At 41.8% G+C, this 12,591-nt stretch overlaps 1 protein-coding gene across 5 annotated transcripts in view; it reads right to left on the bottom strand.

The window, feature by feature from the left end:
- Window positions 1–12,591, bottom strand: part of LOC117213690 (teneurin-a) — a 702,857-nt gene that overhangs the window by 427,443 nt on the left and 262,823 nt on the right. For all 5 annotated transcript variants that reach the window (XM_033459237.1, XM_033459239.1, XM_033459241.1 and 2 more), the window contains exon 4: window positions 4,171–4,416. In XM_033459237.1, the coding sequence (XP_033315128.1) occupies window positions 4,171–4,405 (235 nt within the window). In that variant the 5' untranslated portion in view covers window positions 4,406–4,416. The remainder of the gene's footprint in view (window positions 1–4,170; window positions 4,417–12,591) is intronic.

The following is a 12,591-nucleotide window of genomic DNA, read 5'->3' as shown; positions in this document are numbered from 1 at the left end:
TTAAGTGCTTATCATTAGAGGCATGCGATCTATTCGTTAGTAGTGTCTGTTGATTAAAGGTGATTTAAACGAGAAATTTTAGGAATACGAGGAATAAATAGTTTTCCTTATTAAATTCAGGGTATCGATAATTAATATCATGTTATATCTACTTTGTTCGAAAATTTGGCATAATATCTACGTAATATAAATCTTGAGAGGGGTTTGTGTAGCTATACGAAGACGCTATTGATTAAGGATTTTACTTCGATCCAAACGCCACCTGGGTATCTCGCGACAGGAAACAGATCGCGTTTACGTGATCCATAGCGCTCATCAATTATCGTTCTCGGTACTCGAGTGCGACGCAGCCGGTCGTGAAGTTAATTAACCGCGTGATTCCAAGGCGACGCGGCGTCTGGAGTGTGGCAATCAAGCGTGTCTCGCAACAACCATTTCTATCTTCAGCGTCGTACGTGTTTCGTACGCTGTATCCGTCATATCGATCCAAATACGTCTACGTATACGTCCTGACGATAGGAAGCGCGAAAAGAATCGAGCGTCTATGACTTGGCTAGGCAAAGGAGTTTCATAACTCAAACAAATTTTCTTAAGAGAAACGAGAAGCTATTTGAAATCTTACAAAAAATTGTTACTAAGCAACTGAACGTTGGCAAAGGAATAGTCTGTAAGGAACCATGATCAAATATTATTGTTGAAATTGTTCATTCTCTTGAAATCCTTCTTTAACGACTCTTGATGTTCTTCTAACATAAGACTGCATTATTTAAAATTGTGATACTTTTGAAATACGTGTGCGATATAGCAACACGTAACATTGAGCTTCGTCTTCTCATCTTTGTATAGTATGTACGAAGCATCGATAACGAAAGGAAAGAAGCTACTGGCACAAGTCGAATCCCTTTGCGACCGACAGGCGGTGGCTCTCTTTCGACACGCTTCGAGTGTGGTTACGTGACACTGTGCCGCGACGAATCGAGACTGGTCGAACCGAACGAGTCGAGTCAAACAGCAGCAGCGAGGGGGTTTGAAAGAGGGACAGGGCGGAAAGGGGATGGGAACGGAGAGGAAATGGGAGAATAGGGATGAAAATGGGGAACGGCGATGAGGGGTCGAGACTGAGCGGCGTATCCAGGCCGGGAGGGAGCGGTAATCGGCAGCAAGTGAATTGGAACAAATGCAGACAGACGCGAGGTGGGCTGCTGGCTCGCTTGATACCGCAACCAAGAAATATAGTATAAACCGAGCACTGGTATTAATTGAGTTCGCCCCTTTCGTCCCTTGTAACCTGGCCACCCCCTTCTCCATCTTGCTCGTCTATTTTGTCCGGTTTCAAGACGAATCGATGAAACGTTCCAAAGGGAGAAGTGAAACGGCAAGTCGTGTCGAGGATCGCGCGAAGAGCGGTCGGAAGTGGACTCGGATCGGACGAAACCTTCTGACATTTCGCGTGTCTCGATATAAGTAGCTTTAATCTATTAACGCGTTGACTTGCACACCAGGTTTATATGCTGATGTTTGTCGCTGATTCTTTCGATTTGTAATTCATTTTGGTTCATTTAATACGACTTCGTTGTACAGATAAGATAATTCAGACCACAGAAAGTCATTCAATCCAAACATTTTATTCGAATAAATAAATGGTATCTACAATTTCTCGTTCACATAGCTTACGTTCACATAGTTTGAACAGTTTACGTTCAAGTAAGTAAATTCAATCAGCAGAAGTTCATTTGAGCAGACACTAGCTAAAATTTCGTTTCGACCAGAGTTATACAAAACGAATATTATATGTGTACGATATACAATTATCGTGATTAGAAAAGATGGTACAACAAGTGCGTTGCAATTTGATCGTTTAGGGCTACACGTTTCTTAATTTTACCATTACAGATTTATCTTTTACTTCTTAAATAAAGTAAGTTCATTTTTAATACAATAACTTACAGTTTCTACACAGCAGATTATTCTTCCATCAAAATACGCTGTTGTTTATTAAACCAGCAAGATTAAATATACGCAGAAAGCACACGGGAGAGTAGTTTATCCAAGATTTGTTGAAACGCGAGGATTACGACACGCTCACAGTGTATGGGACAAAGATTATACGACGATGAAGGTGGTAGGGTACGAATTTGTAGATTTAATCGGGATAACCGGCCGTATCCGAGGTCAAATAATGGTCATGCAACCGGAACGCGCGATATTAAACTATTATTTGCGTAAGTAGTAATCCAAATAAGCCGTCAATGATAATGCAGTTATGTGGCGTGTGATATTTATACGGCGTACCACAAACGAATCGCATAATCGATACACGGAATACGCAAACGAATCGCAAACGAAAGCAATGGTATAATCATATACGGATAATTATCCGTGGATACAGAGTCGTTGAAAATATCCATCCAAATATCGATCGCATCGTTTGAAACCTCGTTTCTAAACGTACAACGTCAATCTATGCCCTAAAATCGATCTCATTGAGTAAAGATAGTTACTACCAATTTGATACAAATTTTGGGCGAAATTACACGGAACGAGATTAATTCGTTCGATGAAATGTCGTGCATGCGAAGATACGAAGATGTCCTTTTAGCATCGACAATTGTTGAGCTGGAATCTCACTCTTTTTTATTATGACGATTCCAATACTACAAGATTATATCACGATGATCCATAGTATTTTATTATTAATCAGGAGGTCTAAATTCAATTTATTTTCCTTCCATATTGTGGAAACCAAGTTTTTATAAAGTCTTGTTTAGTAGAGATACAACTGGTGGTCACGGAATACCTGTATTAACCAAGATGCAAATGCGGATGGTAAGCGGGCAGCGCTGCATTTTTAAGATATTGTTTACTGGAACACGGTCCACGACGCGGTGCTGCGAGCACCCCACGCTTGGCAATCTGGGATTTCGCCTCCGAACTTAATATCCGGCCGCGCTCGTAGACGACGCGAGGAAGTAAAACTAATTTCGTAAATCCTTTAATCTACGCGTTTGCCAGGGAGTCGAAGGAAGATTATGGAAGCGGGAAGCGGTGGAACAGGAGGTGGAGGAGGAGAGGAAGGCTGAACCGAATGGCCGAGAGCGTGGTCTGCGCCTGTTTGATGGAATATGATGAACGAGCCACCGTGAACTTTATTATTGGCAGCGGCAGATCGAGTCGAAAGAAATAAAAAAAAGGGGAAAAAGTTGCCGTCAGTCAGCCAGTGTGTATCGTTAAGCCGCGTCCAGAACGAAGCTCTCTCTTCGCTTCGACAGGCCATTACTCGATGATCGCGCCTGTTCGCGCGGCTATTTCCCCGACCTGTTCGTTTCGCGCGGCCGATTTAATTGTTGCAATTGAAAGTTCATAGGTTGCTCATTAAGTCGCTCGTTAAAGTTCGTTTGAATCCAGCCGGAAGACTGGCCGAACGAAGGGTCATCCAATCAGAGCTACGCCTTAGAAGTCGAATCGTTACGTTAATTTCTTTTGTCTAGGAGGCGGACGGGCTCGATGAGTCGCGAACCGTGTTTCCGCTTAATGAAGATAACGGTTGTACTTCTCGTTGTGAGATCCTTTTTTACGCTGGTTGTAGATATTTGTATAGAATTATCGTAGTGTTTCACTTTGCTCCAAATCGCCGGCTCTAATTTCTTTTAAGTTTCTTTCTTTTTTTTCATTAAGTTAGAGATATTTGTAATCGTGTTTAAACCGCAGAAGCATCGTTTCATTAAGAACAACTTGAATATATCTTTTTAAAATTACTATCAATTATCGATTCCTCCTTTAATAAGCGATCGATTAAAAAGTAACATTAAACGACAACATATACTATCGCTGTTCCTTATTTATTCCAACGGGACAATCAATTAGAAAAACCATTAGAAATTCCAAAGGATCTCAGACGGACAAAGGAAACTGATATTCCGGGCAGAATAAAATCAATCACGGCGATGCAATACTTTTCCCTGCTGCTACCCTGGAAATCCGTAGTCCCTTCGATAAATTACCAATTCCCTCCCAATACGTTTCACGGCAACTCCCATCAAACACCGTTCCTTTGCCCAAACACAGGCACCTCGACGAATACCGGCCACCTACATCCGCCAAACTTTTTCCCGTACGGCTGGTGCGAGGCTTTCGATCAAGGCATTAAACATCAATTATATCATCACTCACTTCCATACTGCTGCGCCAAGAGGGAGGCGAAGACCTGGCCTGGGCTGCGAGCGCCTCTACCGGCGGATGAAACGGACGCGGCACCAACGGCGTGACGGGAATTTTCCTCGTCGTCGCTGCTCGATTGGGCACTGGGCCCGTAACCGCGCCTCTCTCGCCATTCCAGGGACCGTTGACGGCGCAGCCCACGGCCCCCATTTCCGTGACCGCGGCCCAGCGTACCCTCACCGTCCATCACTGCAGCATCTGCCAACATAAGGATACACATCAGCGAAATTGCCTGCAACGAAGCGTGCAAATTTGTAGAATATTCAATTCATTGGAATTCGTAGCCAAGTTATACGTACGTAGCGTTCAGATACAAAAAGAGGTGGTAGTTGGGGAAAAATGGAAAACAGTTCTTTGTACCTTTGAACAGGAAGAAACTTTAGGAAAGATAGCAGGATATGATATATAGTAGAATATAAATTGGGAGATAACGCCGCGTAGTCGGCATGTATTTTATTAAATCGTCTTAAAAATAATTGAGAGGTACTTGTACAAATATATTTTCTCCAAAATTCGTCTCTTTATTCCCAGAAATCAGTGTACACACAAATATGACACACATAATATTTTCCCAATGGTAAAATGAAGAACTGAATTCCATCCATTCCATTCGCCAATAAATAAGAAATGATTTTTCGCAATCACGGAAGGGTTAAACAGAAGAGAAATATAGATGACGCGTAACGTCTGTCGCATTCGCGGCGGCGAATCGAAACCGAAATTTCATAGTCCAAAGAACAGCGAGTGATCTTAAGGTGGTCGATCGAGCTAGCTGGATCGTACCCCGAAGCATCAATCAGCTGTCTCTGTAATCAAGGGAGAGCTACTCGCTACGAGGACGTCTCCATGGGAATTTCGAGAGGTATCCACCACTCAATTATCCGATCCCGTACACATTCAAGCTGCTATCGATCTTGGAAGACCCTGTCCTACGTACAGATGAGATAACCCGAGTAATTAAATATTCTGAACAGGTATTGGTATCACTTCCTTTTTATTAAAGGAGCATCTCGAAAAATTCATCGATAAAAATGATTTGAATAGCATTCAATCGTATCCTCAGCTTTCGTTTGATAATTATACACAGAATATCTGTAGGTAATTACCTGTCATTTCTACTTGTTATCTAATTTAACACTACTTGTCCAAGCTTAGTAAATACCACACTGGTAACAATAGACAAGCCGACACCGAATGAAGGAGGTGCGGGAAAAAATGTTCATGCAACGTATATCCGTCGGTTACACCAGAGGTTTTTACACGGTCCAGAAACCATCGGCTGCCACGTTCGTTTCAATTTCAAACGCTCCGGGTCAACATCTCTGTGGAAGAGCAAATAAATATTCAGGTTCTGGGAGAACGTTGAAAACCACTTGAACCACGTCGATTTCAGCGGCGCTGAGCCGGGAGGATGGGCGAACGAGAGGCAGTGGTGCGAGAACGAGCCGGCCTCGAAATTAAGAGCAACTAAAAATTCCCGTTAGTCGAAAGTTTATCAAAAAACGCAAACGTGATACTCCGTTGCTGCTGTTCGTTTCGAATGCGTGGCTGTTCGACAACGAAATATTATATATATATATACGATAGTAAAATAACTTTAAATTACTTTCAACAGACTATCCATGCTATTCTTAGAAATGTGAAAAAAATTCGTTGGAAAAAGCTAAGCGCTCAAGTTAGCAACGTTATGCACACTATAGTATACACGAATATATCGGTAGTATTATCGTTAGTCAGACAATCTATGCACCATACGGGTAAGTAGAATTAACCATCAGACAATCCGTTAACCGTTGGTCAGACAATTGGCGCACCGTATGAATCAGTAATATTAACAGTTAGTCGGACAATCGGGACATCGTTTGCGTAAGTGGAATTAATCTTTAGTCAGACGATCGACACGATGTATGTGTCAGTAGTATTAATTGCAAATCAGACAATTAACGTACCATATGCGGTAGTAGAATTAACCATTAGACAGACAATTAAAGCATCGTATGCGTCAGTAGAGTTAACCATTAGTCAGACGGTCTCGGTGTCATGTACATAAGTAGAATCAATTGTTAGTCAGACCATCTGTGCGTCATAGGTATGTATATATAGAATTAGCCGCTAGTCAGACATTCAACGTACCAACAAGCGTATATGCAATAATGGATGCAGCTTCGTCATTTTCATAATAAAAACGTTAAGTTATGTATGAAAAAAAAAACAATTAGTTTAGGAGATATTTTCTACACGCTGACACATGTATTATGACATGGACGGTTACCTCGAATAAATCTCAATGGCACGGATAACTTGTCCTCTGGAAACGAGTCCTTATGCATCGCCGGCTACCTCTAACAGCCACTTTTCTCACTTGCCTGAATGCCGGGCTAACAGGTCGCATCCTCTACAGACGAGAGGGTGCTTTACGATGTTTTGTTTCACCGACCCTTCAGACTACTCCTTCTTCGCTCGCGTGTAGGCGCGCCCGGAACGTGGCGGACTTGTCAAACCGTAAGTGAATCGGAAAACTTGGCGTCGAATTAACGAACCCTACTCAACCCCCGCCAGAAACGTACACCTCCGTAGCGGGGAAGCTAAAATTTCGTGAGACTCGAAACTCACTTTAATCGAAGTTTGATCGCTGTTGTGGTATTAGTTTGGAATTCGATGTCTGTTGACTTCGGAGAATCGCAAGGCAGGTTTTTAGTTCCAATCGCAGCGTGACACGGAATTGGTTAATTGATTAGATGTTACTAGACGTGGCCCCAGTGCCTTTGAGTAATTTTCAATTCCATGGAAATTAGTTTACTTTGAAACGATTGATTTGATTAATCGTAAATGAATCAGATATATCTTTAGTACGACGAACTACGATTATTTACACTATGAATATTGGCAAACTGATTCCAAATGATTCACAAGTGCATTAAAATGAGTTATCCTCGAAACGACCTTTGACCGACCACGAATAATCCTCAATAATTTCGAAATATCGTAAAAATGGCATTGAAATTATTTTGAATAATTTCCCAGCGACGATAAAGGAACGCGAGTAACGACAAAAATCACGAAATGATTATAGTGCGTCAAAATCTCAAAACCTATTTAAATCGCACAAATTTTGTCCATTCAATGTTACAACGAAAAATGACGAGCTGAGAATTGTTACGTGAATAAATTGCGTTTATTTCGATTTTGGAGCAATCTTCGTTTATCGAAAAACACAATGACGATTCCGCGTGATGTTACAAAATAAAGCACTTTATGGCACATCATTTACGACCATCGTTCTCTCACTGTTCGTTTCACATATTAAGAACAGCATCCGTCCTTTTAATAGAACACTTTCATAAGGAGCTATAAACGCGGACTACTCAACCGTGTAGGGCACTCTTATTGCTATAACTTATAACACGTGGCATTAACGGCCGATAATATGACAGTCTTGTACAATATAAAAACTTTAACGCGAGATCCTGTCGCGCAGTTGCTGACTATACATAGCGAGCGTATTCTTCCTGCGATGTAAAACGTTAGGCTTTGTATATAAAGAAAAAGAGGACCATCCGTTCTTTTATGAAACGGTCCGCGTGATGCCCCCTTTAACTACTTTCCCATTCTTAGGGAATATCTTCCAGGAAGAGGTTACCTCGTAAGAAGCATGTATTTGATAGATCTTTTACGTTCGTTGCTTTTCCTTGGATCCTAGCGAAACATTTCCAAACTGATAAAAGAAACCCGATGAAAAAATTACTTAACAAACACCAAGCGCTTTAAAAGTTGAAGCGAATAGAATTGAATTTACTACCCGATGGCATTTCAGGCCCTTCAGCATCCTTGCAATTCGTGACTTTGCAGTTACGTCAAAAGACGATACGCATTATGTCATAAGGCTTGTTCTAGAAATAGAAAGCTAAATTCTGAAGAAAATTATCAGTATTTTAAATTTAAGGGTACAAAAATTTTCGCTCAGTTTCCCTACTTGAGTTTATGAAACTACGAATTTATTATGTACTAACCATACGTTATCACACTCGTATGACACTAATATGACGTCGCCGGTCTATATAGCGGTAAAAAGAGATCTGTATCGGTGTCACGACAATCGCCAAAGATGACCGAATTTTAGACAATGCATGTCTACGGCAGGTTATGAAAGCGACGCGAGATCGTCGTTAAGAAAGTATCGAAAAAGTTGCACGTTCTGGCTGGTCCGTTGCCGCGGAGAACTGAGATAACTTCTTGGCAATAATATACACGTGTGACCCAGCCTGGTAATAAGAATAACTTTTTCCCTAATGCCTGTGCTCGTCTTGACGTCGGATGTGTCCAACGAATCTTCCCTCCTTCCCAGTACGAGGGAGTTTCCTCTCGCGTTCAATTACGATTCTCAAGTTTCGCTCGTGCGTGAAATATGACGCCGCTGCCTCTCGTCGGGCAAACAACGTCGCGATGACTCTAATTTCCTGGACAAAAGTAGGAGTCAGAACCGGAGGCTGGGATTGTTTCAGCCGAGCCGCGCGTTGTCAGGGATTTATTAACCGATGCTGAACTCACGATCGTTGTTCCAGGCTCCTCGTTTGACATCTTCGAAAATATATTGGAAGAAAAAGACTGGCACGATTTTATTACAATTAAAATCGTCGTACTGGATGGAAAATGTCGTTAATCTTCTACACTTTCGCTATACTTGTAACGTGTATTATCAAATAGCAACTCTAGTTTATTTACTTTAGTGAAACTTTTTTCAATCATATCTTTGTAATTGTAAAGAAAATAGGAGATATATCAATTATATAAAGTAATTGATATATCCATTGTAACAAGCAAATCCATTCCTAAAATACATTGTCACGTACCTACCTTCTAACAATGCTTCGTTTCGTGACTTAAGCCACTTGTTAAATAACTACCGTTACTCAAGCCCGTCAGCCAGCTCAAGAATTCTTTAATCGAATTCAAAGAACATCAAGCGAAGTTCCTCTGCGACGATAACGCAAACAAGTTTCCAAGAACGGTGAAAGAACGAGAACAAGTTAAGCGGTCACCGAATTCCACCTCCCTCTCGGCCCTGGTAAACATAAATCAGTCTGCGGGAGCCTCTCGGAGAGAGGTTAAAAAGTCAGGGAGCCACACGAACACGCGTACTCTCGCTCACAGCGGACATACCGTGGAACGTGTGTGCAGGACGTAAAACCGCGAGAAACGTCGCGTCGTAATACCTAGGCTGGAGAATATAGTGGCACTCGGAGTTTCAGGCCACGAATTCAGTCTTAGAGGAGGCACACTATAAAAGGCTTTAAGAGTTTCCCCGTGTTCGCGCGAATTGAGCGGGATTTGCATGGCACTGCTCGTGGCGGGAATTTTGTGTGAAATGTCGACGAGCGACTTTTTAAACGGCACCTAATGAACGCGACAGCCGGCGACATTGTTCAACTGTTCCACGGCCAAGCTGGACGACACGATGGTAAGAAGGGCATCTGAATGCATGAAACATAGGCCGTGGCCTCGGTCGTACCGTCGGATATGGTTCGTGAGACCGACACCGAGAATTTTGCATATTCATCGTGCCTCGTAGACGTGGATCCTCCACGCTCGTCAACAGGAAGGCCACGCTTTGGATCTTAAACGTTCAGACACCGTACCTGCCGCCTTCTATTCGCGTCATCTCGCCATACTGGATAATTATGTCTGTCTGTAATCTCGTCGATGAAGCCCTCGACGTCCTTTTCGGTTCTCCTCCCTGAACGTTCTTCCTTCTCGCCGCCTTCGATGACTATGCTCTCCTCATGAAAATTTGAATAACCGCTAATCACGTCTCTCCGTGGCGAGACACTCTCGGCGTGTATTACGTGCGTCATTAAATTTGCTTTGTAAGCGACACGCGGAATCCACGATTGCCTTTTACATATACCGTGGCACGCGTGACGCCGCAGCCATTGCGCATCGAATGCACGTGAGACGCTGCGACGTATTTAGGTTGAACTGTTTCGTCGAACGAAAAGCCGCGTAGCGACGTGACGCGGCTTGACGTCGTAAGAGTCGGAAGGAGAAGACGATTTTTTCCTCGTTAAATAATCCAGCCTATTCCTACTGTCGATCTAATCACGCCATCAAAATCTAAGACAACATCCACCAATTTGTTAAGGGCAAAGTCAAGTTGCATGACGCGACTCGATCGATGATCGCCCTTTGCCAAAAGGAGGAAGCGAACGGCGATTCGCGGCGGTTGAGAGACGAAGAAAATTACACGAGGCGTAGGACAGGCGGTATTTTGCGGCGCAGAATGTCAATTAAACGGCGTGGCCGATTAACCATAACCGAAACCTCGACAAAGGCCGGAGCGTGCACCGTTTCGCACTCCGGTGGGTTCATCACGCGATAATTTATATGGTAATTCCAGGGACGTAATAAGTCCCCCTTGGCAAACTCTGGCTGCCACTACACACGAGGCAACGTACCAGCGCGGCGTTCTACTACGCTGACCCCGGACGTTCCATCGGGAGAGAACCGCCTGCCATGTACACATCATTACTAAAAGCGGTCATCGATTCATCGAACCTCCGACCAGCTCGGTTCGCTCGTCTGCTCGTCGATCCTGCTCTCTGTGCCTCTCCTGTAAGCGCGTACACGCGCCTTTATGCGCGATCACAACCTCTCATGTATTCGTGTGTGACTGTATACATAGTCCTGTATGCGCGTCCATTGTCGAATTTTCCCACCAGTCCAGAGATTCTATGTGTTGGATTTAATTAACACCATCTCGTTAACTTTCGTTACGGATCGCCGTGTTCCGATCGGATCCACGGATAAAGATGAATTTAAATATCGGGACCTTTGCCATCGTGATTACATCCTGCCTCTGCAAACTCGTTAGACTATCGTACGCGGTCAGACGTGTTCCAGCTTTTGCTTTATTTTTTCGTTTCGAATTGCATTTTTCTTGATATACGTTTGTGGTATTCTCTATAGTTATGTCTAGTAGTAAAAACGTAAAAATGTCCTTTGTAAAAGGAAAAAAGAAAGAAAAGAAAATTTGGAGAGTTTATTTTTAAATTCGTACATTAGCTTTCGCGCAATTCCCGTGTGAATAATTTCAGCGGAAAGTGTCGGAGTTAAAGTATAGTTAAGTTGTCAAAGAGGAAAGAAATTGGTTCTAAGCTGTTTCCAACTTTTGACTTGATCTTCTGAGATGTACTCGAGAATAGAAATAGAAAAGTTAGTCGGGACACTTTGAGAAACTATGTGAATTTTATATGTTGTTGTACGAAGTTTGTATAAAGCCATTGCACAGCTTTCATTCTTGGGATTTAACATCCACTTTGATTTATGACATACTGATCGTCGCAGACGAGGAAAGGAAAGATAAATCACAGAGATAGCCTAGGAAAGAGCTTGATATTTAGGTATGTTATTAATCTAGTCGATATCAAAGGTCCTTTAAAAATTTCAGAAAGATTTGGAATTATTAAGCAAAATTTTATGTGATTAAGCTTGGTGCACGTTTCGTACAGATAGGATGTCGAATAATTGAAGTTTTTGAACGAAACGATTATCGAACAACCATGACGTGAAATGTATTCCAAAAGTGACTGCACTCAGGGACGATGTTGATTCGCGCGGACGAGAGAGAGAATATTAAAAGCAACGATAATCGATGAGGATGGATGAGGTTATAACGTTACGGTGAAACGATTTACTCATAAATTTTGTTTGCTTCCGTGAGATCGAAAAACCGCGACGCATAGGGGTGAGTCGATGTTACATGAAAAATATATGTACGCCGTGTAATTTTCAAACAAATCGAATACATTGACAATCAACGATCGTACGGATAATGAAAAAATTTTTTTACTGATTGATTAAAATAAATGTAAACAATAATTCATATTTATCAGAATGAACGAAATTTCAGTTTAATGTATTATATTTTCATCAACACAGGCGTGAATCTCGTTTTTGGTCAAACAAACGAGCACATTGTACGGTTTTTCAAATTTTAATCTTCCATGACTTTATTATTTTCTAGAAAGATCATCGATATTTTATATTTCTAATTAAATTTACAAGCGTACATGGCGCGTTATTCGGCGTCCGGTATGTAACTGAACAGTAAACACTTGAAGAAATTGAAGAACATACTTCTGTTATCGTATTTTTTCATATAAAAATATCAGTCGCTTTTAAAAAAATATTTACATGAAAAGCTTGTTTGCATAGTACTTCAGATATGGTATTCGCATCCATTTAGATTCCAATTCGATGTTTCATTTGTTTTTACTCAACTCAAAAAAGTATCTGCATGTAAAACAAACAATTTGCAACAATTGTACTGTTCATGAAAATTCAGGTACTCTCCTAAGTTGTAATAGAGTTTTAAAT

This window comes from Bombus bifarius, unplaced genomic scaffold (genome assembly GCF_011952205.1).
Source record: "Bombus bifarius isolate JDL3187 unplaced genomic scaffold, Bbif_JDL3187 scf7180000009125, whole genome shotgun sequence".
NCBI classification, from domain to species: domain Eukaryota; kingdom Metazoa; phylum Arthropoda; class Insecta; order Hymenoptera; family Apidae; genus Bombus; species Bombus bifarius.
The sequence above is the reverse complement of the archived record's forward strand: the minus strand, read 5'-3'. Positions and strand labels throughout refer to the sequence as shown.